Source organism: Dipodomys spectabilis, unplaced genomic scaffold, assembly GCF_019054845.1.
Source record: "Dipodomys spectabilis isolate Male_0828 unplaced genomic scaffold, ASM1905484v1 ptg000026l, whole genome shotgun sequence".
In the NCBI taxonomy this organism is placed as follows: domain Eukaryota; kingdom Metazoa; phylum Chordata; class Mammalia; order Rodentia; family Heteromyidae; genus Dipodomys; species Dipodomys spectabilis.
The window spans coordinates 13,026,595-13,053,361 of record NW_024870703.1 but is presented as its reverse complement, the minus strand read 5'-3'; the positions used below and the strand labels follow the sequence as shown (position 1 = coordinate 13,053,361).

Below are 26,767 nucleotides of genomic sequence, written 5' to 3'. Positions count from 1 at the left end.
GCATGATGCAATCAATATACCAAGAAGAAATGATAGGAAAAACCTGGGAGGTCCCAAGAAAAGCAAATATAGCCAAAATGAATATACTGTGTAAATAGATGAATAAAAAGGGGTTATGTGCATACATACATGGGTACGTATAAAAAAAAAACCAGTCTGGTAGCTCCTTAAAAAGCTAAACATAGGTAGGTGCTGGTAGATCATGCCATAATTCTAGCTACTCAGGAGGCTGAGATCTCAGGATCAAGGTTCAAAGACAGCTCAGGCACGTGTTTTAACAACCAAAAGAGTTGGAAGCAGAGTGAGCTGTGGCTCAAGTGGCAGAGTGTTAGCCTTGAATAAAAATGCTCAGGAACAGAGCCCATGCCCTACATTCAAACCCGAGCCCCGGCACTAAAAACAAAAATAAAAAGCTAAACATAGAGTGAGTTACCATCAGTTACTATTCAGTCAGCAATTTCACTCCTGGGTATATACAGGAGAGATTAAAACAGATGACTTCACAAAAAATTGTCCAGAGTATCATTTAATTGTACCAGGAAAAATGGTGGTAACAATGTAAACGATTTTTTTTATTGATGAATGGTAACAAAATGTGGTGTACATACGATGAACTATTTATTATATATATATATATATTTTTATATTTGTCCGGTTGTGGGCCTGAACTCTGGGCCTGGGTGCTGTCCCTCAGCTCTTCAGCTCAAGGCTAGCGCTCTACCACTTGAGCCACAGTGCCACTTCTGGCTTTTTTCTTTTTGCTTATGTGGTGCTGAGGAATTGAACCCAGGGCCTCATGCATGCAAGGCATGCGCTCTACCACTGAGCCACCTTCCCAGCCCCACGATGAACTATTTATTAATCAGTAGTAAAAAGGAATCATTTGCTGATGTGTGGACGAATCTTGAAAACATTACATTAATTCAAGAATTCAGTCACAAAAGGTCACAGAGCATATGATTTATATTATATATCCACAGTACAAAAATCTATAGAGACAGAAAGTAGGTTAGTATTGCCAATGACTAGGGGAATGAGAAGACTATGTGCTAACGGTTATGGAAGGCTTCTTTCTGGAGCAATAAAAATGTTTAATATTGATGGTAGTAAGGACTGAAATACTATGTAAATATAGAAAAGAACACTGAATTTCATACTCTTTAAATGGGACAATTATATTAGAAGAAAAAACAAAAACAAAACAAGGAAAATAACTTTGGAAACTCAAGTCTGGAATGAAATCAACTTTGTGAAAAATAGAAGTCAGTTAGAAAACAGGCAAGTACCTCTCTGAGGTATCCAAAAGACTAAGGAAGAAAAGCAAGGATGTGTGAGCTGTCAATTGGTGCAGGTATGAGAGAAATAAATACCAGATGGCAAGTGATAATTATGTATTTTTTGAAATGTTCAAGATAGTCACTTGCTTTTGAAGATACAGTCTATGTTACATTATCTTGTAAAACCTGATGCTTAAAATTTGTTAAATGTTGTGGTAAACATTCATTTAATCAGTTATCTATTTTGTGTGGTAAAATTCCCACTGCATCAGAGACCTGCATACTTATAATTACAACTAATTCACTTTTGTATGCCCCAAAGCACTTTTGCTTCATATCTTATATACTCTACACATCCAAAACATATTTGATGACTAAAACTAATTACAAGACACAAGTTAGGCCAAATTTTAGCCACTAAAGAAAGTAGAACATTTTACCACATTGGAAACATTTTAATGGACTTTTAAGTGAGAATTTTAGTTAACAGCCAAAACATACGCAAGCCTAAGTAATTTAATATGAAAGCTAAAAGATCCACCAGAAAGATAAAAGTATTTTCAGAAATGGTTAGAAAATGTGATTTTATTCACAATATATACACCATGAAACAGATTCCCTACCATTTAGGCTACTTCCAAATTTAAAATCTGCTTTTTTTCAGTTAAATTTTTCATGACAAATGCTAAACTTTGACCTATTTTTCCCTGATAATACCCATAGGTTTCCAACTACATGATACAATTACATTTTTCATCATATAACTTTAAAAGACCATGGCTCAATGTTTAAAAAATAAGTGAATTATGGGTTAAGGGTATAGCTCAATGGGTACAAAGCATGCTTATTTAGCATGAACAAAACTAGGTCTGGATCCCTGGCACCTAAAAAAAGAACCCAATGAATAAATAAAATGAAAACAAAATATAGAATAATTATATAAATGATACAGAAAATAAATTCATACATGATTGAAAAATCACTTTAAAAATCAGTAATGGTGTGAACATTATTTCACTTAGCCTACTTGGAAGCTTTAGAATACTAATATACAAATAAGACAGAACATACAGCTTGGAATGATACTATGGTTATCACTAATTAGATGGAATATAAATAAAAATAAATTGAAAGTGATATTAAAAAAAACTCGTTTTCAGCTTAATTGTTGGTGTAGATTGTGTGGTGGGGGCTGGCTGCCTGGCAGCTGCTTTAGCTTTGCTGGCTTGACTTGCTCGAACAGCAGTTTCTAGACGCACTTTCAATTCAGGAGCAGCCCCCATTACTGTCTTGAAGGCGTGTGGATATAGAGGTCCAATATGCATTAAATTCTGGAGTGCAAACTCATGAAGATCTTTGGAAGCTGAACTTGCTGAGGCAAAAGACTTTTCATCCAGGAGGTAAGAGATCAAAGTGGGAACTAAAAGAGCAAGTAACTGGACTCCTGTGAATAAACAAAGACAACAGCAAGGGTTGTTTTGAGAGTGAATGACAGTGTATAGGGCTTGTGAGTTTTCATAGCAAGAATATACTTACATATTATTTGTATAATTATAGCATAATAGAAAATAAGGCTTCAACAATGTTCCTGAAATAAATGAATGACTTTCAAGTATCAATCAAAGGTAACCAAAGCACTGTAATTTCAACTTTCGAATCAGACCAATTTGTAGCATTCTTGGTGACATGAATCAGTAATAAGCAATGGCATGGTTTTTCATTATTTAATGGACTTTGATTGACTTTACAAATGTTTTATCCTATAAGCAAGACTTTTAAGAGACAGAATAAGAGGTTAGCTTTTCATTTTTTGTTAAATTAAAATCTAAGGCCAGCAGGGTGCTACTGAGTACTAAGCAGCCTGAGCTCTAAGGATCTCAGTTCAAAACCAGATGGGCAGGAAAATTTTTGAGACTTTTATCTACAATTAACCAGCAAAAATCTGGAAGTAGAGTGTGGCTCAAGTGGTAGAACACTAGCCTTAGGCACAGAACCTCAGAGACAGTGCTCAGGCCCTAAGTTCAAGCCCCCCAAAATAAAAAATACAAAATAAATCTAAGGCTAAACATTCTGCAAAAACAACGGTAGGGCTAGAGTAAAGCTCAATGTTACAATGCTTGTCTGGCAAGAGCACTTGTTTTGGTCTCCAGCAACACGAGAAAAAAAAAGGCAAACTAATCTCTTTCACGAATATGGTGATTAGCAGGATACTAACAAAAAAGAATATATACTGTGAATTTGATGGCAACATTTTTAGACTTCTCTTTATTATTTTATATGTCTATGTTATTCACAGAAGGTAACTATTTTATATAGCTATGTTATTCACAGAAGGTAACTTCAATGTTTGAAGCTGTATTTAATCATAAAATTGTCTTAAGAATCCACTTGCAACTGTTCTTTTTTCTTGAAAAATTTTACAGGAAAATGGAAATGTAGTAGAAATTTGAAAAGGAATTATGGAAAAGAAAGTGTAGCTCAGTGATAGCACATGTATTTAGTATGAATCAGGGCATGATTGCAAATCTCCAAGTATGAGGTCGAGGAAGAGAAGGAAAGGAAAGAGGGAAGGAAGGAGGGAAATCTTACTAGATGTAGTGTCCAAATTAGGACAATCAAGAAAAAAAAAGTTGTTTTGGAAACATTGATAGTTGAAACTAGTAATAGACTGTAGATTATTTGGGCAGAAATTTTATGGCCTATGTTAAGCAAATTAATGCTTCTTTTTTTTTTCAGTTTTTTTTTCAGGGCCTGGGCACTGTCCCTCAGCTCTTCTGCTCAAGGTGAGCGCTCTACCACCTGAGCCACAGCGCTACTTCCAGTTTTCTAGCAGTGTATTGGAGATTAGAGTCTCTCGGAGTTTCCTGCCCAGGCTGGCTTTGAACCGTGATCCTCAGATCTCAGCCTCCTGAGAAGCTAGGATTACAGATATGAACCACCAGTGCTCTTAAAAACAAAAAAATGTATATGTGTGTGTGTATTGGTCCGGGGGCTTGAACTCAGGACTCGGACACTGTATAACATCTTTTGTGCTCAAGGCCAGTACCCTACAACTTAAGCTACACAGCTCCACTTTGGGCTTTTTGGTGGTTAACTGGAGATAAGCATCTCATCAACTTTCTGGCTTGAGCTTGCTTTGAACTTTGATCCTCAGATCTCAGCCTTCCGAGTAGCTAGAATTACAAGTGTGACCACTGGTATGCCTGGCTTACATAATTAAATTACAAATAAATTTCATAGATGTAAGGTCTAACCCTAATGCATTCTGTAATCTTCACACTGAAATTACTTTCTTATAGTTTTTTTTTCCTTTTAGGCAGTATTAGGTATTGAATTTAGGGCCTTGCAACTGTTTTACTTCTTTAACCATACTGCCAGTCATTTTGCTTTTAGTTTATATTTTTCAGTAGGGTCTCACAATTTTTGCTTGGCTGGCCTCTAACTACAATCCTCCCACTTCTACCTCACCAGTGGTTGGAATTATAAGCATATACTACCATACTCAGCTACTTTAAAAATTATTTTTGAGGTGACTAGACTTGAAAACAGCTTCTGAACAGATGCTCTAATTTAGAATTAATCTTAGCATGAAGACAGATAGGAAAGATAATTCTGAAAATTATAAACAGCTTAATGCTCAATCATAAGACATTAGTTTAATATATTATTCTACAATTAAAATTTTAGTATGCATAAATTAAGCTGCATAAGTCTCTAGTTACATAGATAAATGTGGTAGCTTTCCATTCAATAAAAAATAATTTCAAGACACCAAGTATTGAGGTATTTTAATAAGGATGTTTATTATTCACAGTTATCTGGCTGTCTTTACTGTAAGGCTTTTATAACTGTAACAAAGAGTAGATAGTACTATTTTAAAAATCTATTTCTCAACTTTATTTTTCCTAGTTCTTAAAGAACTAGGAAATCAGTGTGTTGAAATACCATTAGTAATTCTTTATGCCTTCTTGTTCATAAAAAATAAATATAAATCCACTCAATACCTATGGTAGTAACATTATGCTTTCAGACAGTAATTGCTCCTTGATAAATGTACTACTGCAAAAACCTGTGTCTAATACCAAATTGTGTGTGTATGTGTGTCTGTGTTGTGTGTTTGTGTAACACAAATCTACATTTTGAACCAGTAGCTTTTTATAAGAAAATACTTACTGTTCTGTTCTTCACCAAGAGCAACCAATGTTTCAAGAACTTTAATTCCTTCTTGAACAGCTAAAAGTTCTGTGTTACTAGTTGGTCTATTTCTTTCAACAGCTTTTAGCTTTTCAACCACTATTGGAGCTAGTGAATGGATATAGGGTGTTGAGAGGGCACGGTTGGAATGTTGAAAGACTGAGAGGAGGAGTTGGTAGCATTTGGCTTGAACCTACATAAGAAAATAACTTTATCAATCAACATATGTAATTGCTCCTATTTGTTCTGAAATCACATTGCATCTTCTTATCTACTAAAAAGAAGACACTGCAAGACAAAAATCAAAATGCTATTTTGCCACTTAGAGAAAAAGAGAACAATGGAGCTTTCAATAAGCTAACTAAATTACAAGGAAAAGAAATAAAAACATCTTAATTACCAGATCTTCATGCTTATACAATTCAGGAATCATATCATCCCAATTCTAACCTAATACATGGTAAAGAAGGCTAATACAGGAATAATATAAAATAAAGCTATAAAAACACATTGTTTCCATACCTCAAAATCCTGAGATAATTGTTTATACAAATTTAAGTTTACTAAAGCCTAGAAATTCCCAGTGGCTCTACTTTATATTAAATAAACTGGACATCTGTGGTATTTTTTTTTTTTACAAAAAGGAAGAAAAGTTCAAGATTAAGAAGGAATGATAAAATGAAATTATTTCAGTCCTTTGACAGAAAATAAATCACTATACTTTATTGGACAGCAGAAATGCCTAGGGAATATCTTAAAAGTACAGATCAACAGTAGACCTCCAAGATCCCTCAGCCACAAATCTGCAGACTAATTTAGGAAGCTAGTATAGAAGGTATTTCTCAACTGATTTTTTTCCCTGATATGGAGCATGTTTTGAGAATCATTAGTTTAGACTTCAACATCAAAATGCCAAAGCACATTTTCTAAATAAATCAGTTTCCAATGGGCTCATTAAAACATGTAAAAATGTAAATTTATCTTTTAACATCTTTGGTATTGTTGAAATAAATGTTGAAAAATATAACAGATTCATCAATGTCAGGGCTAATCAAGTATTTCAGATAATAGTAAGTGAATATATAGTGATCTTTTCCAGGTTTTCCACTTAAAATTTATACTGTAAACTCTTAGGTTTTCATTATAAATATATTTTAATATGAATCAGTTAAAAATTTTCTGATAAAGTATAATGTTTAAGTGTAACTTACCCACGGGTCACACGAATTTAATGCATTTTTAAATCTGTTCATGCAGCCATTCTGTAAAGACTGAACTCCTATTATTTCATTACCAGCAGACCACAGGAAGAGTGCAATTGCTGTTAGGAGGCTTACTTCATCAGGCACAGAATCTTCTGAAAAGGAAAAATGAAAGCAATGTGCTATCTGTAAACCATTTTGAAATTTTAATCTTGGACAACTCCCTTCAACATTTATAGCAATGAAAGTCTCCAAAAGAATAGATTAAAAATCATAATTTTGGAACAATAGTAGTAATAAATGCTTCAGGCATCATGGATACTAAGACCACCAGGAAGAAAACAATAGAGACTCAAGAATGTCTCTCCACAGATTAGTTGTTAATTACAAAAGGGAGAAATGGAACATTATAGTAGAGAACCACTGGCAAATACTATCTTAAGAGATACTAAAATTAATTCTCAATAATAAGAAAGAGCAACATTATTCCTGCCAAAACTCAAAATCAAAATTGAAACTAAACAGAGAAAAAATTAAGACATTAAATTTTAAAACATTCAAAATAGATGACCTGCATTCATAAAAAAATGTAATGTAATAAAAGACAAAGGCTGAGGCACTTCCTCAAATTAAAGATGACTAAAGCAATAGAACAATTAACTGGAAAAAAGTTGTATAAAGGCCAACTTCTGATTTACTTGTGAACAATAATAGCATTGTGTCAATGTTAAATTGCTTAAATTTGATCATTCTTCTGTAGTTCTGAAGGAATGACTTTGCCTTTGAGATATCTATGAAGATTTTGGAGTAAAGAATCATGATGACTTCAACACACTCTATATATGGATTGCACAGAGAATAATATGGCATGTGTGGCAAAATGATAATTGGTGAATCTAGGCCAAGGGCAAACCAAAATGTTGCTATTCTATAACTTTTTTAAAATTTGAAATTTATTTATTTAAGAAGAAACCAAAGGTTCTCAACATGAGAAAATAAGGGTTTCTCAATATGAGAAAATAATTACAGCAATCTTAAGAGAATTCATACTCTCAAAAACTTGTGTTTGGAGCTAGGAATGTGGCTTAGTGGTAAGAGTGCTTGCTTAGCATGCATGAAGCCCTGGGTTTGATTCCTCAGTACCACATAAACAGAAAAAGCCAGAAGTGGCGCTGTGGCTCAAGTGGTACAGTACTAGCCTTGAGCAAAAGAAGATCAGAGACAGTACCCAGGCCCTAAGTTTAAGCCCAGAACTGGCAAAAAAAAAAAAAACCAAAACCCAAAAAACTTGTGTTGGTGTGCTCATTTAAATACTTATTTTTAAGTAGAAGATCTCAGCTCTTACAATAAGGAATTAATTCTCAGAATGCAAATACTTATTCTGATGCTTTTCTTGTTAAGAGCTCTGCTTGACTTTCTATACAACTATTTCCATGTCCATAAGCCAAACACTTCCTAACTGACGGTCTTTTGAGAATATAGTTCTAGATAGACTATTATTTTATATGTTATTTCTACTAACAGAACTTCAAATTCACTTTCTATAAACTAGCTTGATAAAATATAAAAGCCTTCCATTAAAACTGAAAAAATGCAACAGTAATTCTAGATTCCTCCAACAAAAATTAGAGTAATATTTATATTAAAAAACTCAACTATCCCTGATTATTCTTATCCATCAATCTACATGTACATATATAGATATAGCACTTTAACATTTCTTTTTCTTGTTAAAATCTACATTAAAAAGCAAAATGAGGGCTGGGAAGGTGGCTCAGTGGTAGAGCGCTTGCTTTGCATGCATGAGGCCCTGGGTTTGATTCCTCAGCACCACATAAGCAAAAAGAAAAAAGCCGGAAGTGGCGGTGTGGCTCAAATGGTAGAGCGCTAGCCTTGAGCTGAAGAGCTGAGGCACAGCGCCCAGGCCCAGAGTTCAAGTCCCATGACTGGATCAAAAAAAAAAAAGCAAAATGTGGGTCTGGGAAGGTAGCTCAGTGGTAGAGCGCTTGCCTTGCATGCATGAGGCCCTGAGTTCGATTCCTCAGTACCACATAAGCAAAAAAGAAAAAAGCCGGAAGTGGCGCTGTGGCTCAAGTGGTAGAGCATTAGCCTTAAGCTGAAGACCTGAGGGACAGTGCCCAGGCCCAGAGTTCAGGCCCCACAACCGGACCCAAAAAAACAAAACAACAACAACAACAAAAAAGCAAAATGAAAGAAAAAGTCAAGCACAGAAGAACTATGGACAAAAATATAAACAATAATTTCCCCTCAAAACAAAATGAAAAACGTTTATATATGCGAGGAAATTGAGAAATATAAATTCAAACTGTAAGGTAGCGCATTTACCAATCACATATAAAATTTAAAATCCCGACAGTTCCAAGTACTAATGAGGACAAGGAACAAGAGAGATTATTGTACACTGGTATCAGTGTAAATGCATATACCTATACTGGAATGCAATTTGGCAATGTCTGATGGAAATAAAGGTAAAATATGTCAATTTCACTTATAGGAAATTTCTTTGTTTGTTTTTTTTTGGGTCCAGTCATGGGGCCTGAACTCTGGGCCTGGGCGCTGTCCCTCAGCTCTTCAGCTCAAGACTAGTGCTCTACCACTTGAGCCACAGCGCCACTTCGGCTTTTTCTTTTTGTGTATGTGGTGCTGAGGAATCGAACCCAGGGCCTCAGGCATGCAAGGCAAGCGCTCTACCACTGAGCCACCTTCCCAGCCCTCACTTATAGGAAATTTCTTAAGAACACATGCATAAGGAATCTATAAGTATAATTACTGCAACAATGTTCACAATTTGGAAAAATTAAAGATAGCAAAAAAAAATCCAAAATGACAGGAGAATGAGTAATAATTAATAAAGATAGGCTAAAAAGCTATGTAGGAGTTAAAAAGGTGAACAAGAGTTTTAGGCACCCACATTAGCAGAACTAAAAAGTTACTGATGGAATAAAAACAGAAATATTGTATTACTTACAGGAATTTAACAATACAAGTAACTATATATTATGCAATTTACCTCACTCTATGTAATACATATACACATTAATAGATAAGTACATTTATTAAAGTAACATATATATTAGTATACTCGGTGGGCTGGGAAGGTGGCTCAGTGGTAGAGCACTTGCCTTGCATGCATGAGGCCCTGGGTTCGATTCCTCAGCACCACATAAGCAAAAAGAAAAAAAAAAGCTGGAAGTGGCACTGTGGCTCAAGTGGTAGAGCGCTAGCCTTGAGCTGAAGAGCTGAGGGACAGCGCCCAGGCCTAGAGTTCAGGCCCCACAACCGGATTCCCCCCCCTCCCCCCAAAAAAAGAAATATACTTGGGATGGGAAGGTAGCTCAGTGGTAGAGTGCTTGCCTTGCAGGCCTGAGGCCCTGGGTTAGATTCCTCAGCACCACATAAGTAAAAAAGCCAGAAGTGACACTGTGGCTCAAGTGGTAGAGCGCTAGCCTTGAGCTAAAGAGCTGAGGGACAGTGCTTAGGCTCAGAGTTCAGGTCCCACAACCGGACCCACAAAAAAAAAAAGGGCTGGGAAGGTGGCTTAGTGGTAGAGTGCTTGCCTTGCATGCATGAGGCCCTGGGTTCAATTCCTCAGCACCACATAAGCAAAAAGAAAAAAGCTGGAAATGGCGCTGTGGCTCAAGTGGTAGAGCGCTAGCCTTGAGCTAAAGAGCTGAGGGACAGTGCCCAGACCCAGAGTTCAGGCCCCACGACCACACCCCCCCCCCAAAAAAAGAAATATACTCATTTATATATGGACATTCCTAGAACAAACCATTTCAATATCAAGATTATAGTTTCATTTGAAGGTACCCTAGGATAATGGACAAGTACTATGATTTCCTGAACAAAACAGCTTGAAGTAAATGTAAATATATTAATACATGTGAATTCTGAGTATATATTGTATATTTTTTTATTCCCAAAATATACTTAAGTTATAAGACAAGGGTATTAAGAGTTGATAGTTCATAAAGAAGTATTAAATTTCAAATTTGAAAATCCCTTAAAGTACTATTCTGAGTTAATTCAATGCTATATAGCAGATTTCTGGTAAAGTTATTCAATAAGTTTATCATGGGCTGGCTATCTTAGTAGGGTAAAATTTAAAACATTAATAGGTTACCTGGTTGAGAATATTCCAGGATGTATGCAAGAGTGCTACGAATTAGAGCTGTCCATTGTTTTTGAGTTTCCTTGGTTTTGACAATTGAAAGTGTCACAATACTTTTAATCCCTTGAAGAGTGGCACTGACTGGTGGAGGAACTTGATTATCTGCAGATTTTATTGCTGTATCTTTCAAAATCCTTGCAATTAAGAAGAGAATAGTGGGCAGGATTGTCATACATCCTAAAATAAAAAGAAAATAAGATTACTTCATAACTATTTTAGCTCCATATTACTTTCCATTATATAAAAAAATTAAATTTTTTACAACTGATTATGTCCCTCCAACCTCCCATGGAGTATCACCATGTTGTTCAGGCTTGCCTTAAACACCTGGGCTCAAGCAATGCCTATGGAGTAGCTGGAACTATAGGCACAGGTCACACTACACCTGGGGATTGTGGTTTAAAAATTTTTCCTTGTTTTTATACAAAATTCACCTATTACTAATACAACATTTGAAAAAGAATCTAAGAAGTGTGCATTAAGCCCAGGATAGTCCACTTCCATAGAACAATTCTTTGGATACATATCTATAGATAGTTCTTATCTTTGTTAGCTATAATTCCTTTAGATATTCCTAAACCTTAGCTATCACTCTCCTCTGTCATTCTTTAATTTTTACATTTTTCTCATGAATGGCAACCAGCTTAGAAAACAAAGAGTCTACAATTCCACCTTATGCCCAGGTGTTGACTTTCAGTGTCTTTCCTATGGCTATAATTCTTCCTCTTCTTTAAACACTATCTGAAAAGACTACCTTAGGTTTTGAATCTTTATAATCTTTAACGGGTAAACAAACTCTAAGAGAGACCAGTCTTCTCATTTTACACTTGAGACTTAAGAGGAAAATAAAGTCGTAAGTGTTTAAGTGCAATTCAAGTTCATCTTTGTCTACTATAATATAATGCATTTTCAAATACTGATCAATACTTTACCAGCAGGTGAACAAAGAGATGGCAAATCAGACAGAATGGTCACTGTAGCTGCCACCAAACGAGCACTTTCTTCTGAAAGCCGAGTTTTAGTGGCTATGTGACTTGGAGAATCTGACATTTTGGTACTCAGGTGTGGCATATGCCGTACTAAAATGAACATCAGCAGCTCCATAGTTGCAAACACAAGAGACTGTCCAGGAATGAGGCCACCACTGTCACCTCCTTCTCCTAAAACAGGACAGGACTCTTTTTCCATGTCATCTTCATCTTAAGGAAGAGATAATTTGGTGAAAATCCAGAAAAAAATAGTCTATAAACAGCACTGTACATATATTTATGCAAACACTTCACAAGACCTTACAAGTAACTGTCTCATTGATGCTGCATGTCTTTGTCAGCATACTTGTCTGCCTAGCCGGAGTCTTGTGTCCTGACCTGTTCTTCCAAGCAACAGATAGTTAATTTTTTACTTAGGAATCATTATTATTTTGTTAAGTATATATTTCATATTGAGAATAATACATGCTAAGTTGAAGAGATAAAATGAACTTTTTCTTTTTTTTTTTTTGCTGGTCCTGGGACTTGAACTCTGGGCACTGTCCCTGAGCCCCTTTTTGCTCAAGGCTAGCACTTACCACTTGAGCCACAGTGCTACTGCCAGCTTTTCCTGTGAATAACAGGAGGTAAGAGTCTCATGATTTTCCTCCCCTGCCTGGCTTCGAACTGTGATCCTCAGCCTTTTAAGAAGTTAGGATTATAGGTATGAAACACCAGTGTGCCTTGAAATTGACTTTTTTTTGGTTGTGGGGTCTGAACTCTGGAGCCTAGGTGTTATTCCTCAGCTCTTTCAGCTCAAGGCTAGAGCTCTACCACTTGAGCCACAGCGCCACTTCTGGCTTTTTCTTCTTATGTAGTGCTGAGGAATCAAACCCAGGGCCTCATGCATGCAAGGCAAGTACTCTACCACTGAGCCACCTTCTCAACCCGAAATTGATATTTTAAAAGGGGAAAAATGGTCAACTACCAGGAATTTCACTTGGTCGTCCTCTAGTGATAGCAAATCATTTCTAAATCTTCAATGTGTAATTTATTCTTGAGAGCTTGTTTGGAGTTTCTAGCAGAAAGCACAGCTATTTATATACATATATATATGGGTCTTGATCCAAGACCCATTCCTCTATCGCAAAAGTTGTTCTCTCTGACCAATGGAAGCATGTGGAATGGTGAGGGAGAAAGGGGACACCCACTTTGCCAGCCAGAACAGCCAAATCAACTCTGGCAATCAATTGGGTGACACATGCCACAGCCAGATCGTTCTCCCATCAGATATATATGTATATATATATATACATTTTATACATGTATTATATATTTTTATTTATATCTATATTTTTTTTCTGGGGGCTTGAACTCAGGGCATAGGAGCTATCCTTGAACTATTGTGCTGAAGGATAGTGCTCTACCACTTTGAAGCGTAGCTCTATACCTGGCTTTTGGTAGTTAATTGGAGATAAGAATCTCAGACTTTCTTGCCCAAGCTGGCAGCTTTAAACTGAGGATTCCCAGATCTCAGACTCTTGAGTAACTAGGATCACAGGCGTGAGCCACTGGCATCTGGCTTCCAATTATATTCCAGCAGAGTGCCTACTATATGAGCTGCAGAAAGGGTAGCTCTTCTTGTCGGCCATGGGGTTGAACTCTGGGCTTGGGCACTGTCCCTGAACTCTTCAGCTCAAGGCAAGCACTCTACCGCTTGAGCCACAGCACCACTTCTGGTTTTCTGGTGGTTTATTGGAGATAAGAGTCTCATGGACTTTCCTGCCCGGGCTGGCTTTGAACCTGGCTTTGAACTGCAGTCCTCAGATCTCAGCCTCCTGAGTAGCTACGATTACTGGTGTGAGCCACCAGTGCCCGGCTCCAATTATATTCTTTAAAAACATCCTAACATTAATATTTAGGAGATTAAAATACAAATAAGATTTACTTCAAGTTAGTGTAATTTCCAGTGCTTACTTAGAGTGTTTTGTTTTTCCTGCAAATAATCTTGAGCAGCTCTCACTATCTGCTGTACCACTCCAGTCACCAACAGCTGTATGGAAGGTGGGTTCCAGGTCAGCAGGAGGCGATGTAAGACACTCAGCAACTCAACACCAATAAGCTATATAAACCAATACAGATACATTTAATTAATTTTAAATTCAAAAGACAAATGTATAGTATTAAGATGTGAGAAAATATACTGGTAAAAAACATTTTATAACAAAAAGTAATATATAGGACAGTATAAAAACTGACATTATGCAAAATGGTCACATATTATCCTAATAAAATTTCAAAGTCCAAATAGCTGAAGAATTTTATAATTTACATATTTAAATAAGTTTCCTATTCAAAGGTAATCATTCTCTCATTGGGAAGAAATATTTGAGCTCATAGTATCCTTTGATAATTTCCCTCCTACTTCTTGAACCATCTCTCCTTATCAAACCTTAGTGTTATTTATCCTTCCATCTTGGCCTTTTTTCTTCTTTATTTACTTTTTTTTAGCTCAGTATACTTCTATTTCTCTGAAATGATGGAAAAAGCCTCACAACTAGCCTCCACAAGGTTGATATTTTTGTCCTTCTGTATCTATTTTTATTATTTATTTTTTGTGGTGCTGGGAATCAAATATAGGGCCTTGAGCAGTCTGTCTTTGAACTATACATCCCTAGCCCTGTGTTCTTCACCTTAGCCCTCTGCCATCGATTCAATGTTATTATATAGATGATGTACAAGAGGGTCAAAGTTTCAAAGTCAAGTAAAGACTACATTTCTTTTTAGAAAATGTTACCCATTCCCTTGTTCTTTATAAAAGTTATTATGCCATTCCTCTATACATTTGTGTGTGTGTGTGTGTGTGTGTGTGCGCGCATGTGCTCATCCTAGTACCCAGGGCCTGGGCTCTGTCCTTGATCTTTTGGGCTCAAGGTGTGTGTGTGTGTGTGTGTGTGTGTGTGTGCATGTGCTCATCCTAGTACCCAGGGCCTGGGCTCTGTCCTTGATCTTTTGGGCTCAAGGTGTGTGTGTGTGTGTGTGTGTGTGTGTGTGTGTGTGTGTGTGCATGTGCTCATCCTAGTACCCAGGGCCTGGGCTCTGTCCTTGATCTTTTGGGCTCAAGGTGTGTGTGTGTGTGTGTGTGTGTGTGTGTGTGTGTGTGTGTGTGTGTGCATGTGCTCATCCTAGTACCCAGGGTGTGTGTGTGTGTGTGTGTGTGTGTGTGTGTGTGTGTGTGCATGTGCTCATCCTAGTACCCAGGGCCTGGGCTCTGTCCTTGATCTTTTGGGCTCAAGGCTAGGGCTCTACGCTCTACCACTTGAGGCACAGCTCCAAGTCCAATAGTTACTTGGAGATAAGAGTCTCAAGGACTTTCTTGCCCTGATTGGCTTTTGATCTATGATCCTCCAATCTCAACCTCCTGAGTAGCTAGGATTATAGATGTGAGGTGAGTCACTGGCACTTGGGCCCTTCTAAACATTTTAAGATCATTTTTTATGCTAAAGTTCAAATGTTTTCACATGCTCTAAAGAAATCTTCATGATTTGGTCTTTACTCAGTTGTCTAGGCTCATCTAACAGCCCCTACCTGTTCTAATATCAGCATGTACTTGTCATGATCTCTTCTACACTCTAGTTTTTGTGTTTGTGTTGATCTTTCTCAGAGGAAACCGTATCCTTTTTGTAAGTCCCAAGACTTGATTTAGGTTGGGGTACAGCTCAAGAGGTAGAGGATTTGCATAATGAGCCCAAGGCTCTACATTATAACCGCAGCACTGACATACACATATACATGTATGTATACACAAACACATGTGTGCATGCACACACACACACTATATATATATATATATATATATATATATATATATATATATATACCATATAAATATACAATATACATATGGTATATATACTTTAATAAGTCATCCTTTACTCTGTTGGTACTTCCCCTCTATTTTCAAGGTATGCTTCCACATATAAAACACAGCACAAGTCACACTAATACAGGGGCTAGAAAATAATGCTTGAAATGTGTGACCTTAAAATGTGTCTGAAGTAGAAGAGGCACAGAGTAAAAGCAGATGGGTAAATGATTACAGTAGGAGTCAGCATATTTTCACAATGCTGGAATTATAGGATCCAACTAAAAAAGGTATCTATTTTCCCCATTTTAAACTATTATATTACTAAGCCCCCCAAATAGCTAGCTAGATGAAATAGTATAAATAGTTGAGTTTAAATACTATAGTACCGCTGGGCGCTGGTGGCTCACGCCTGTAATCCTAGCTACTCAGGAGGCTGAGATCTGAGGATCGCGGTTCAAAGCCAGCCCGGGCAGGAGAGACCGTGAGACTCCTATCTCCAATAAACCACCGGAAAACCAGAAGTGGCGCTGTAGCTCAAGTGGTAGAGCGCTCGCCTTGAGCTGAAGAGCTGAGGGACAGCGCCCAGGCCCAGAGTTCAAGCCCCACAACCGACAAAAATAAAAAATAAAAAAATAAATAAATACTATAGTACCTTTTTAGCTTAAATCTTATTTGTTTTTACTTTTTTTTTTTTGCTGGTCATGGGGCCTGATCTCTGGGCCTGGGCGCTGTCCCTCAGCTCTTCAGCTCAAGGCTAGCGTTCTATCACTTGAGCCACAGTACCATTTCTGACTTTTTTCTGCTTATGTGGTGCTTAGGAATTGAACCCAAGGCCTCATGCATGTAAGGCAAGCACTCTACCACTGAGCCACCTTCCCAGCCCTTAAATCTTATATTAATTTAAAAACAATCCTAAGAATTCATATTCTCCCCTTCCCTCCCCTCCCCTCCTTTCTTTTCCTTCTTCTCTCCCTCCCTTCCCTTCTTGGGCTTGAACTCAGAGCCTCACAATCTCAATCAGCTTTTTTGTTAATAGCTGGAGCTCTACCACTTAGGCCTGACTTCCAGTCTAAACAGTTTTGCTGGCTAATTGGAAACAGTCTTGTGGACTTTCTTGCCCAGGCTGGTTTTGAACTACGATCCCCCAGACCACAGCCTCCCGAGCAGCTAGGATTGCAGTTGTGAGCTACTAGCATCAGCTCATTTTAATCTGTAGTTTAGTTGAGGCACAGTTAAAGCTACAAGGCTAGGGTGCAATCAAGAGTTAATCAGTAAGTAAACTTTATAATCACATTAAATGTTTTATTTTTAGGCAGCATCATATGCCAACCTAGTTTCATATGACAAAATGGTATCAACTCAGTATTTTATCTACTTGTGTTTTACAGGAAAATATACCAAGTGATATCATTTGGTAGAGTGGTATCAAAGGGGATAAAAGTAAAGGAATTCCTGTTTGTTTCTGTAAATATTCCCTACAAAAGTTAGAAAAGCTCATTAAGCTTTAAGTGAGTATTTGAGCCAGTGCAAAATAAAAATTCACTATATGGTAGGTAATACTTAATCAAACACTTTAAAGTGGCATGATTTATATAATAGCCTTATAAATTACTTTGACACACTATTAGTAGTATTAAACTAAAGGCATCTCTTAAATTTTTAGTTTTATTTGATTACTGATGGCAAAGGTATAACAGTTTATCTCTACTCTAGCTCTGCCTGGACATCTATGAGTCAATATAGGTGCTCAGTGAATGTGGTAATCCAAGCTCCTCAGGAGGCAAAGATGTGAAGATTGTGATTTGAAACCAGTCCAGGCAAAAAGTTAGTGAGATCCTATTTGAACAAATAAGCTGAATGCGGTAGAATATGGCTAAAATACTGGCTATGTGGGAGGCAGAGGTAGGAGCCTCATGAGCTGAGGCATATAGAAGTGTAAGACCTTGCTGATAGGGTTTGGACTATGGCTTTGTGGTAGAGTGCTTGCCTTCCATGCATGAAGCCCTGGGTTCAATTCCTCAGTACCACATAAACAGAAAAAGCCAGAAGTGGTGCTGTGGCTCAAGTGGTAGAATGCTAGCCTTGAGCAAAAGAAGCTCACGGACAGTGCCCAGACCCTGAGTTCAAGCCCCAGGAATGGCAAAAAACCAAAAAACAAAAACAAAAAAAGCCAAAAAACAAAAAAAGAAACCTTGCTGAAAAATAAATTAAAACCAAAAGGGTAAGTGACATGGTTTAAATGGTAGAGTGCTCGGGCATGAGTTAAAACCCCAATTCTTCATTAAAAAAAAGAAAAAAATCCTTTAATGTTCATTAAATATTATCACTAAATGTTACATATAATACTGCTACTAATATGTAATATTTATTTCCTATGTAATACAATTATCCTAAGGTAATATGAGTGAGACAATGCAAAGCATTATCTATTGTAATTAAACACACTTTACCTGATCTTCTGCAATATGGACTCGTGCATAAGGAGAGTCTAGCAAAGTATGCAGGGCCTGCAGGCATGCTGTAACATGCTCAACAGGCTCCTCAGGTCTAGGGGAACAAAGAAACTGTATACTCACACCTGAAATGCATAAAATAAAAACATGGGTCTTTAACATGAAATATTTTATTAACTTTTATACCCCATTTAATATCTACTTTTAGCTAATTTTTTCAGATTCCTGTAATTTGTATTTTTTAATTACTTGGAGTTAAAAATGGTTTCTAAGCAAAGCAGCCAAACTCCACATGAGATTGTAACTTTGCAATTAGATAATATTTTAAATTAAGTATGGGGGGGAGGATTTCTCATGCCATCTTAGGATGATTATGAAGATCCACTTTTCTAATTTTAGGACTTTAAAAATTATAGTACATTAAGAATACATTTATGAACATTATATTACTTTTTGCCAAATAGCTGTCAAACAGCTTTGTATAAATTTGAAAATTTAAAATGTCAAGTGATACAAGCTCAGTGGATGTGCTGGGTACAATACAACCTGCTCTTAATGAGTACAAGGCTAAGATTTTAAAAGTTTTTCATGTTTTCATTTATCATATCTACTGATGAATTTTTGTTTTGTTTTTGGTAGGTTGTGGGGCTTGAACTCTGGGCTTGGGCGCTGTCCCTGTGCTCTTCAGCTAAAGGCAAGAGCTCTACCACTTGAGCCACAGCGCCACTTCTGGTTTTCTAGTCGTTTACTGGAGATAAGAGTGTCACGGACTTTCCTGCCTGGGCTGGCTTTGAACTGTGACACTCAGATCTCAGTCTCCTGAGTAGCTAAGATTATAGGCGTAAGCCACCCGTGCCCCGCTGATGAATTTTATAATTACATTTAACAAATTGTGTTCCTTTCACCCCTAGAAAACATGAAATCACTGTTCTTTAGAATATGTAATTTTTTTTTGTTTTTGGGGGGGTCTGGTCGTGGGCCTGAACTCTGGGCCTGGGCGCTGTCCCTCAGCTCTTCAGCTCAAGGCTAGCACTCTACCACTTGAGCCACAGCGCCACTTCTGGCTTTTTTTTTTTCTGCTTATGTGGTGCTGAGGAATCGAACCCAGGGCCTCATGCATGCAAGGCAAGCGCTCTACCACTGAGCCACCTTCCCAGCCCATCAGAATATGTAAATTCTTAAATGTTAAAAAAGAAGCACCTAGAAAGCAATAATACATTAGAATTGATTTAAACTTCTTTTCTTCATAGGACAATCTATCATATGCCTAGTAAAAAGAAAACTTTTTGAATAAAAAATATGCTTATGAGTTTTATCCCAAAAATTATTCAATACTGTCCTGAGTGAAATTGACAGATATATATTACAGGCGTGAGCTGCTGGTGCCCGGCTGAAAGCTATAACTTTTAAGAGTAGTTTTAAATTATTTAACTTTTAGGTAAAAAATCCAATTAGGCCAGTAGCTCACACCTGTAATCCTAGCTACTCAGGAGGCTGAGATCTGAGGATCATGGTTCAAAGCCAGACCGGGCAGGAAAGTCTGTGAGACTCTGATCTCCAATAAACCACTCGAAAATCAGAAGTGGCACTGTGGCTCAAGTGGTAGAGTACTCGCCTTGAGCTGAAGAGCTGAGGGACAGTGCCCAGGAGTTCAAGCCCCACAACAGACCAAAAACAACAACAAAAACAAAAAATCCAGTTAACTGTAAATTGAGCAGAAAAATCCTTTGGTTATTCTGAGTTATGCTATACAAAATTTTTCCCTTGCATTAAAATTAAAGATAGGAATCTTCAGAAATAACTTATCTTGTTTGTTTGTTTTTTTGTCAGTCATGGGGCATGAACTCTGGGCCCAGGTGCTATCCCTATAGAATTCAGCTCAAAACTAACACGCTACCACTTAAGCTACAGCACCACTTCTGGTTTTCTGGTGGTCAATTGGAGATAAGGGTTTCATGGACTTTCCTGCCCAGGCTGGCTTTGAATCCTAATCCTAAAATCTCAGCCTCCTGAGTAGCTAAGATTACAGGCATGAGCCATTAGTGCCTGGCCAGAAATAACATCCCTTAAACACATTCACATATCACCTTACCTAAAATCAGATGCATTCTGTCTTTGTTAATTTCTGGCAAGGATTTAGCACTTGTCATTGCTCCTGAGGCCTGGTTTAAATTAACAGTTGTAGGACGTTTTTGTAAACCAGACACCGAGGCTTCGGTGGACTCTGAACATGTAAAGCCTGTGCTATTTAGCCAAAGTGCCACTGCATGCAGGATTGGGGCCCAGGAATTCCGGTAGTGAAGTCTAGCTGTATCAATTGTCTCAGGAGTATAAAATGCTCCACCTGTGAAACAATCAAATCAGTTAATGTATTTTCTATTATAAGTGTTCCTCATTTATAAGCAATTAAATCTATCTTGTTCTTGTTTTTTTGTTTGTTCTTTTTTGGGTCCGTTCGTGGGGCCTGAACTCTGGGCTTGGGCGCTGTCCCTCAGCTCTTCAGTTCAAGGCTAGCGCTCTACCACTTGAGCCAAAACGCCACTATCTTGTTCTTAACGAAAAGAAATGGGGCCAAAAACTTCTTCCTAAACCAATCACTTTACATAGCTGTTGAACTGAAATGCCTTTGTCTCTCCCTTACTGATGCTAGCTCAGCCTTTACATAGCGACTGCCACTAAGTATCCTTACCTTTACCTTTGCTGTTGTCCCTCTTTGTCACCTCTCTTTTTACCATGATCAAGACTCTGTATTGATCTGCTTTGGTATTTCCTCCCCCCATCCTATTTCTACTACCAACATTCAGGATTTCCTCCTCTCTCTTTGCTGTTGGATTGGATTAAGGAAGGAGAATAAGAGAGAATTCCATCATTGTTATTAATAAAAGATAAAAAGAAATAAGTTCTTTGAACATAAACTAATACCTTTACTAAACAGGAAAAATGTTCATTATGATATCAAAATGAAATCTAAAAGTACAATTTGGCAATGATTTGAGAAATACAATTCATAACTAGATTAGGATTTATATAAAATACAATGACCAGTATACAGCAGTTATTATTTTATCATGATTATATACTGACTATGGAGAACTCCATAGTTAAGAATACCCTCAGTTATTACTATAAGCATGCTAACATTTTTGCTTTAACAGAAAATTTTCTGCTATACTATGCTGAATTGACAAATTCAATATGTAGGATTGCCTCTAAATGAAACAGTCAAGTTTAAGTCCAAAAAATTATTATTATCAATACTAGCCCAAATCCTTTGCTGTTGTTGTTTAATTACTACTTTGAACTCAATAAAAGCAAAACTCTGATTGATTATAATACTTACCATCTGGGGGGAGCTGACTAGAAAATTCAGCTGGTAAAGTCAAAAGTGCATAGTCTTTCAATGCTGCCAACCAAAGGCGGCTAAGTGTTGGCAGTTCAGGTTGTACCAAGGTTATTAAACTGTCTGGTGGCAGCTCATCTATGGTACCATAGTCATCATCCTCATCATCAGTACTTTTAATAGCTCTTTTGGGTTTTGACTCTGCTTCTTTTTTAATATTCATAGCAACTACATACACCTAATAAGATATTTAAGAGGTGAAAATAACAAGGCATGAGATAAAAATGAGATCACTTAAATTGTATTAATGATACAGCTGAATTATAAAAGGCAATCCTGTACAGATACTAAAAAGTAAGCAACCTTATAAATTACTAAAAATCACAGAAGAGTACTTCTATTGGTTTCAGAAACCATTTTTTTTTTTTTACCCATCTGACGATGACTATTCCTCTCAGCATATTTCTTGAGTAGGTTTCTCTGAGTTGTCCTGGCTTTCTGTGTTCCATTTACAAAGGCTCCTTATTTTTCTCAATAGATAACTTCCTGTCTACTGTGTCCACTTTCCTGACTTACTAGACACAGACAGCATTCAAAGAAAAAGGCTGAGAAAAGGGAGGTGCCTAGAGGGGATTCCATAAATATCTTCCTAAACCCTTAAATGATATTTTGTGACCTAGCAATTACAACAGACAGCTGAGAACATAACTTACTAGTCACATGCATCAATTGTATCCTTTCTCTCTAGTTTTTGAACCAAAGCAACATATAATAGCAACCTACCTAAAGCATAACTTTGGAGACAGAGTCTCACTATGTAACACAGTTGTCTTTGAACTAGTCAGCTGACACTGTGCTTGAACTGAAAATACTGCCCTTCCACCCAAACTGGGATTACAAGTATAAACGTGTCACCGTACCCAGTCCTTTAGTGAATAATTTTAAAGACTGTTCTTTGTTCAGACTGAATCAGAACTGATAAAACAAGGACAAATAATCAGAGTTTTTGCTGTCCATGAACTCAGACTTACACAAAACAGTGGAGTGAGAAAAATGCTGAGAAAGAAACTTGAAAATTTGTTTCCAAGTTTAGTCTGGAGTTGTAGGCCTACAATCCTAGTATTTGGGAAGTTAAGGCAGGAAGACCATGAGCTTGAGGTCAGCATAGGCCAAATAAGCAGGATCCTGTCTTAAAACAACAGAAACTGTAACTTTGTTTTTAATGATTTTCCCTACATACTCCAATGCTAGGAACAGTGTCTGGCACCAACTGAACACAGGAGGGTTTCCAAAGTGAATGAATGAATGAATCTTGAAGAACACCAATCATGGACAGATTTGAACCTTGAGAGTATGAGAAAGGCAAGGTAGAGTTTTTAAGAACAAAAGTTTACTAGATCACAGTAAAGATGGAAAGAGGAAACAGCAAGTACAAGAGCACAAAAATAGGAAACTGCACACAGCATTTTAAGTAAGCTCCAAGTTTTTAGTTCAGCCTGAGCACATGATGTGAAGCAGTTGAAGATATTTCTTGGTGAGCAATGGACAAAGGGGGGTGTCACTGAAGAAATTCAATGTCACATGTATGTATTTAAAACTTTTTTTTGCCAGTCCTGGGACTTGAACTCAGGACCTGGGATTTGTCCCTGAGGTCTCTCTGTTCTCAAGGCTAAGCTCTACCACTTGAGCCACAGCACCTCTTCCAGCTTTTTCTGAGTAGCTTTTATTGGAGATTAAGAGGTTCACAGCCTTTCCTGCCCAGACGTTTGAAAGGTGATCCTCAGATCTCAGGCTCCTGAGTAACTAGGATTACAGGCCTGAGCCAATGGCACCTGACGAAACTTACTATTTTAATAATTATGTTAGAAAAAAATTGTCAAAGAAGAGTAAAAAAGGACTGAAAATCCAAATTCCCATGCTTGCATTCTGTTGGTACTACTGTTGCTGTATGGAGATTTTTTTTTTCCATTCCTGGGACTTGAACTCAGTCTGAGTGCTGCCCTTCAGCTTTTGTGCTCAAGGCTAGTGCTCTACCACTTCAGCCACAGAACTACTTCTGGCTTTTTCTGAGTAGTTTTTCTTGGAGATAAGAATCTTATGCACTTTCCTTTCCAGGCTGGCTTTAAATCTGATCCTCAGATCTCAGCCTCCCTAGTAGCTAGGATTACATGCATGCACCACTGGTACCAGGTTAAGAGCTTTTTTGCTTAAGGCTAGGGCTCTACCACTTTGAGCCGCAACTCTACTTCTGGTTTTTTACATAGTTAATTGGAGATAAATGTTTCATGGGCTTTCATACTTGTGCTGGCTTCTAACCATGATCCTCAGATCTCAACCTCCTAAGTAGGTGTGAGCCACTGGTGCCCAGCCAGATTTTATTTTATAAATGAATCAAGGTCTTACTATATTGCTCAGGCTGGCTTCAAACTCATGGATTCAAGCAATCCTCCTGCTTCATCCTCCTAAGTAGCTGGTACTTCAAAGGTATCACACCAATACTAAGTCAAGCACAGATTTTTTTTTTTTTTGGGTCCGGTCGTGGGGCCTGAACTCTGGGCCTGGGCGCTGTCCCTCAGCTCTTTAGCTCAAGGCTAGCACTCTACCACTTGAGCCACATCACCACTTCCGGCTTTTTTCTTTTTGCTTATGTGGTGCTGAGGAATCGAACCCAGGGCCTCAGGCATGCAAGGCAAGCGCTCTACTACTGAGCCACCTTCCCAGCCTAGTACAGATGTTTATATCATCAAGACGTAACTGTAAAGCTGAGCCCTGATGGCTGACTCTGATAATCTTACTCAGGAGGCTGAAATCTGAAGGATCATGATTCAAAGTTGGCTTAAGCAGAAAAGTTCACAGCATTCCATCCCCAATAACCGGCAAAAAGCAAAGCTAAAAGGCATGGCTCAAGTCGTAGAGCAATAGTCAAGAGCAAGCGCAAGTCAAACAAGCAGGAGGCCATGAGTTCAAGCCTCAGTATAGCAAAACAAAAAAAAATGGTGTTAATTCAAAACTATTAATGAAGTTAAATAAGAATTAGTTGCTGAGTGAGGTTTGAGGAAAAGGAACTAGTTAAGGCATATGTACAAACCAAAGTTCTAAAAACAGGAGGCAGTACCATTCATAAGGGTTCACAAATGGTACATCCTAAAGATCCAACATTTTCTGGGGCCTCTCACTTAGTATTTAATGCCTTTTATGCTGATCTATGCCAAACTTCCTTGTACGTGAATTTAGCACATTATAGGAGTAAAGAACCAGTTCATTGCCAGGCACTAGTGGCTCATGCCTATACTCCTAGCTACCCAGGAGGCTGAGATCTGAGGTTCATGATTCAAAGCCAGCCTGGGCAGGAAAGTCCAAGAGACTCTTATCTCCAATTAGCCACCAGAAAACCAGAAATGGCACTGTGGTTCAAGTGGTAGAGCACTCATTTTGAGCAGAAGAGCTCAGGGACAGTGCCCAGGCCCAGCGTTAAAGCCCCATGACCAACAACAACAACAAAATAAACAAGCTAATTGAAAAATGTCTTATATAATCATGAAAACACATCTTAGTCTCTACATTTGGGAATATTAATTAGGAATGCTGGAGGACTAAGGATAACTATGAAATTGTTTTTTGTTTTTAACAAAAACTAAGTCACTTACAGAGAAAAAAATGAGGAGTAAATTTCAATCTAAAATGCAGGTATTAACAAAGAGATACTCTATTTGAAAGACAGCTTGATCTTAGTGTAAAATTTAGAGAAAATTAAGTTCTAAGGTAGCTTATTGAGCTCTACATTTTTCTTTTCTCCCTCTGAAGAAAAGAAACTCAAGCCCCAGCAATTGTTTATCTAAACTATATCACCTGCCTACTGCACGCCAACAATTGCTATTCAGTGGTCAGAGGCTGCTGATACTAGGTAAACAGGGAAGTAAGGATGGGCTGGGCTGGCAGAGGAGGGAATCAGTTACTTCAAATACAGGAGGGCAAATGATAAGAATTCAAAAGCAAGTGGTAGAATTCCTTCTGCTAGTTATATATTAAACAACATATGTGACTATGAAAATGAAAGAGGTAAAACCAGGTATTAAAAATAATTTGGCTGGGCATGGTGGTGCATGACCATATTCCTAGCACTTGGGAGACATAGGTAGGAGTAGAATCTAAGGCTTTTCTAGACTATGTAGTATAACGATATCTCAAAAAAACATAATAATCCAACAATCAAAACTCTTGCAGCCTATAAGTCAAGCTGGCCAGTCTCCTGAAATGTAATCAAATGAAAGAGTAATAGCATAACTTATTTTCTATTATTCATAATTTGGGTTTTCTTTGCCTAATTTCCTCATATGAAGTAAGGAGAGTCCTTCCTCAAAAAATTTAAGAAAAAAAAAAAAGAACACAAAAATATGATCAACAGATTTTCAAAAAGTCAAGGGTCAGCTTTTAAAAACCAAACATAATTTATCAATAGGAAAAGGGTAATGATTTTTTTTTTATTGACAAGAGAGGCATGCTTACCTCTGCCCACGCTTTGAGAACAGCTAGTTTTTCCATGGTTGTGGCACTCTCTCGGTATAGTTGGCTGGAAGAACCTTTTCCAGCCTGAACTTTATCCAGAGAAGAAACAAGCAGATTGTGTACTCGACGGAGATCATTGAGATCACTGACAACTCCACTGCCAATCCATGTGCTGCATACCTAGCCAGGGAAAACATGTTTGAATTTTTATAAAAGAAACTAACATTTCATGGAAGAGAATGTAATAAGTATTGTTCTCTTTCCTGAGGGAAAATATCAAAACAGAACAAAAAAAAATCTACCCAATGCTATCTTTACATTATTTTTTATGACAAACCAATAGTAAGCATAGATTTTATTGTACTCCTATGAAGAAAGTAAAGTAGTATTTATTTAGTGTTTCCACTGATTAATAAAAATTTTAACAGAACTGGTTTTCTACCCAAAATAGTTAAGTCTTAAATAATACTTCAACAAAATGTCTATTTACCACAGGCAAAAGGTTATGCAAGCTATTGAGTTTTTTTTTTTGTTTTAAAGAAAGTGCAGATTGAATGAATGTATGAGAATATTTTATGACTGTGACATGACAAAGAAAGAGCAGAGAGAAAAAAATAGAAATTTTTAGGAATCAGGATGATTTGTATATACAGACACAGGGAGTTTATAGGTGGAAGAAATGGTGATTAGGAAAGTAAGTTGTTATCAGATATATAAACTTTGTATTTCACATAAACTGAGTTCAGATTTCATTCTGATCTTGAAAG

At 37.3% G+C, this 26,767-nt stretch overlaps 1 protein-coding gene across 1 annotated transcript in view; it reads right to left on the bottom strand.

Annotated features, from left to right (window-relative positions):
• Nucleotides 1-1,844: 1,844 nt before the first annotated feature.
• The window catches only part of Heatr5b (HEAT repeat containing 5B), a 76,578-nt gene continuing 51,655 nt past the window's right edge, over nucleotides 1,845-26,767 (bottom strand). The window contains exons 27-36 of the mRNA XM_042675478.1: nucleotides 26,001-26,180; nucleotides 21,495-21,732; nucleotides 20,247-20,498; nucleotides 18,152-18,279; nucleotides 13,811-13,955; nucleotides 11,798-12,064; nucleotides 10,818-11,042; nucleotides 6,683-6,828; nucleotides 5,451-5,664; nucleotides 1,845-2,721 (exon numbers count right to left, since the gene is read on the bottom strand). Of these exons, the coding sequence (XP_042531412.1) occupies nucleotides 2,417-2,721; nucleotides 5,451-5,664; nucleotides 6,683-6,828; nucleotides 10,818-11,042; nucleotides 11,798-12,064; nucleotides 13,811-13,955; nucleotides 18,152-18,279; nucleotides 20,247-20,498; nucleotides 21,495-21,732; nucleotides 26,001-26,180 (2,100 nt within the window). The 3' untranslated portion in view covers nucleotides 1,845-2,416. The remainder of the gene's footprint in view (nucleotides 2,722-5,450; nucleotides 5,665-6,682; nucleotides 6,829-10,817; nucleotides 11,043-11,797; nucleotides 12,065-13,810; nucleotides 13,956-18,151; nucleotides 18,280-20,246; nucleotides 20,499-21,494; nucleotides 21,733-26,000; nucleotides 26,181-26,767) is intronic.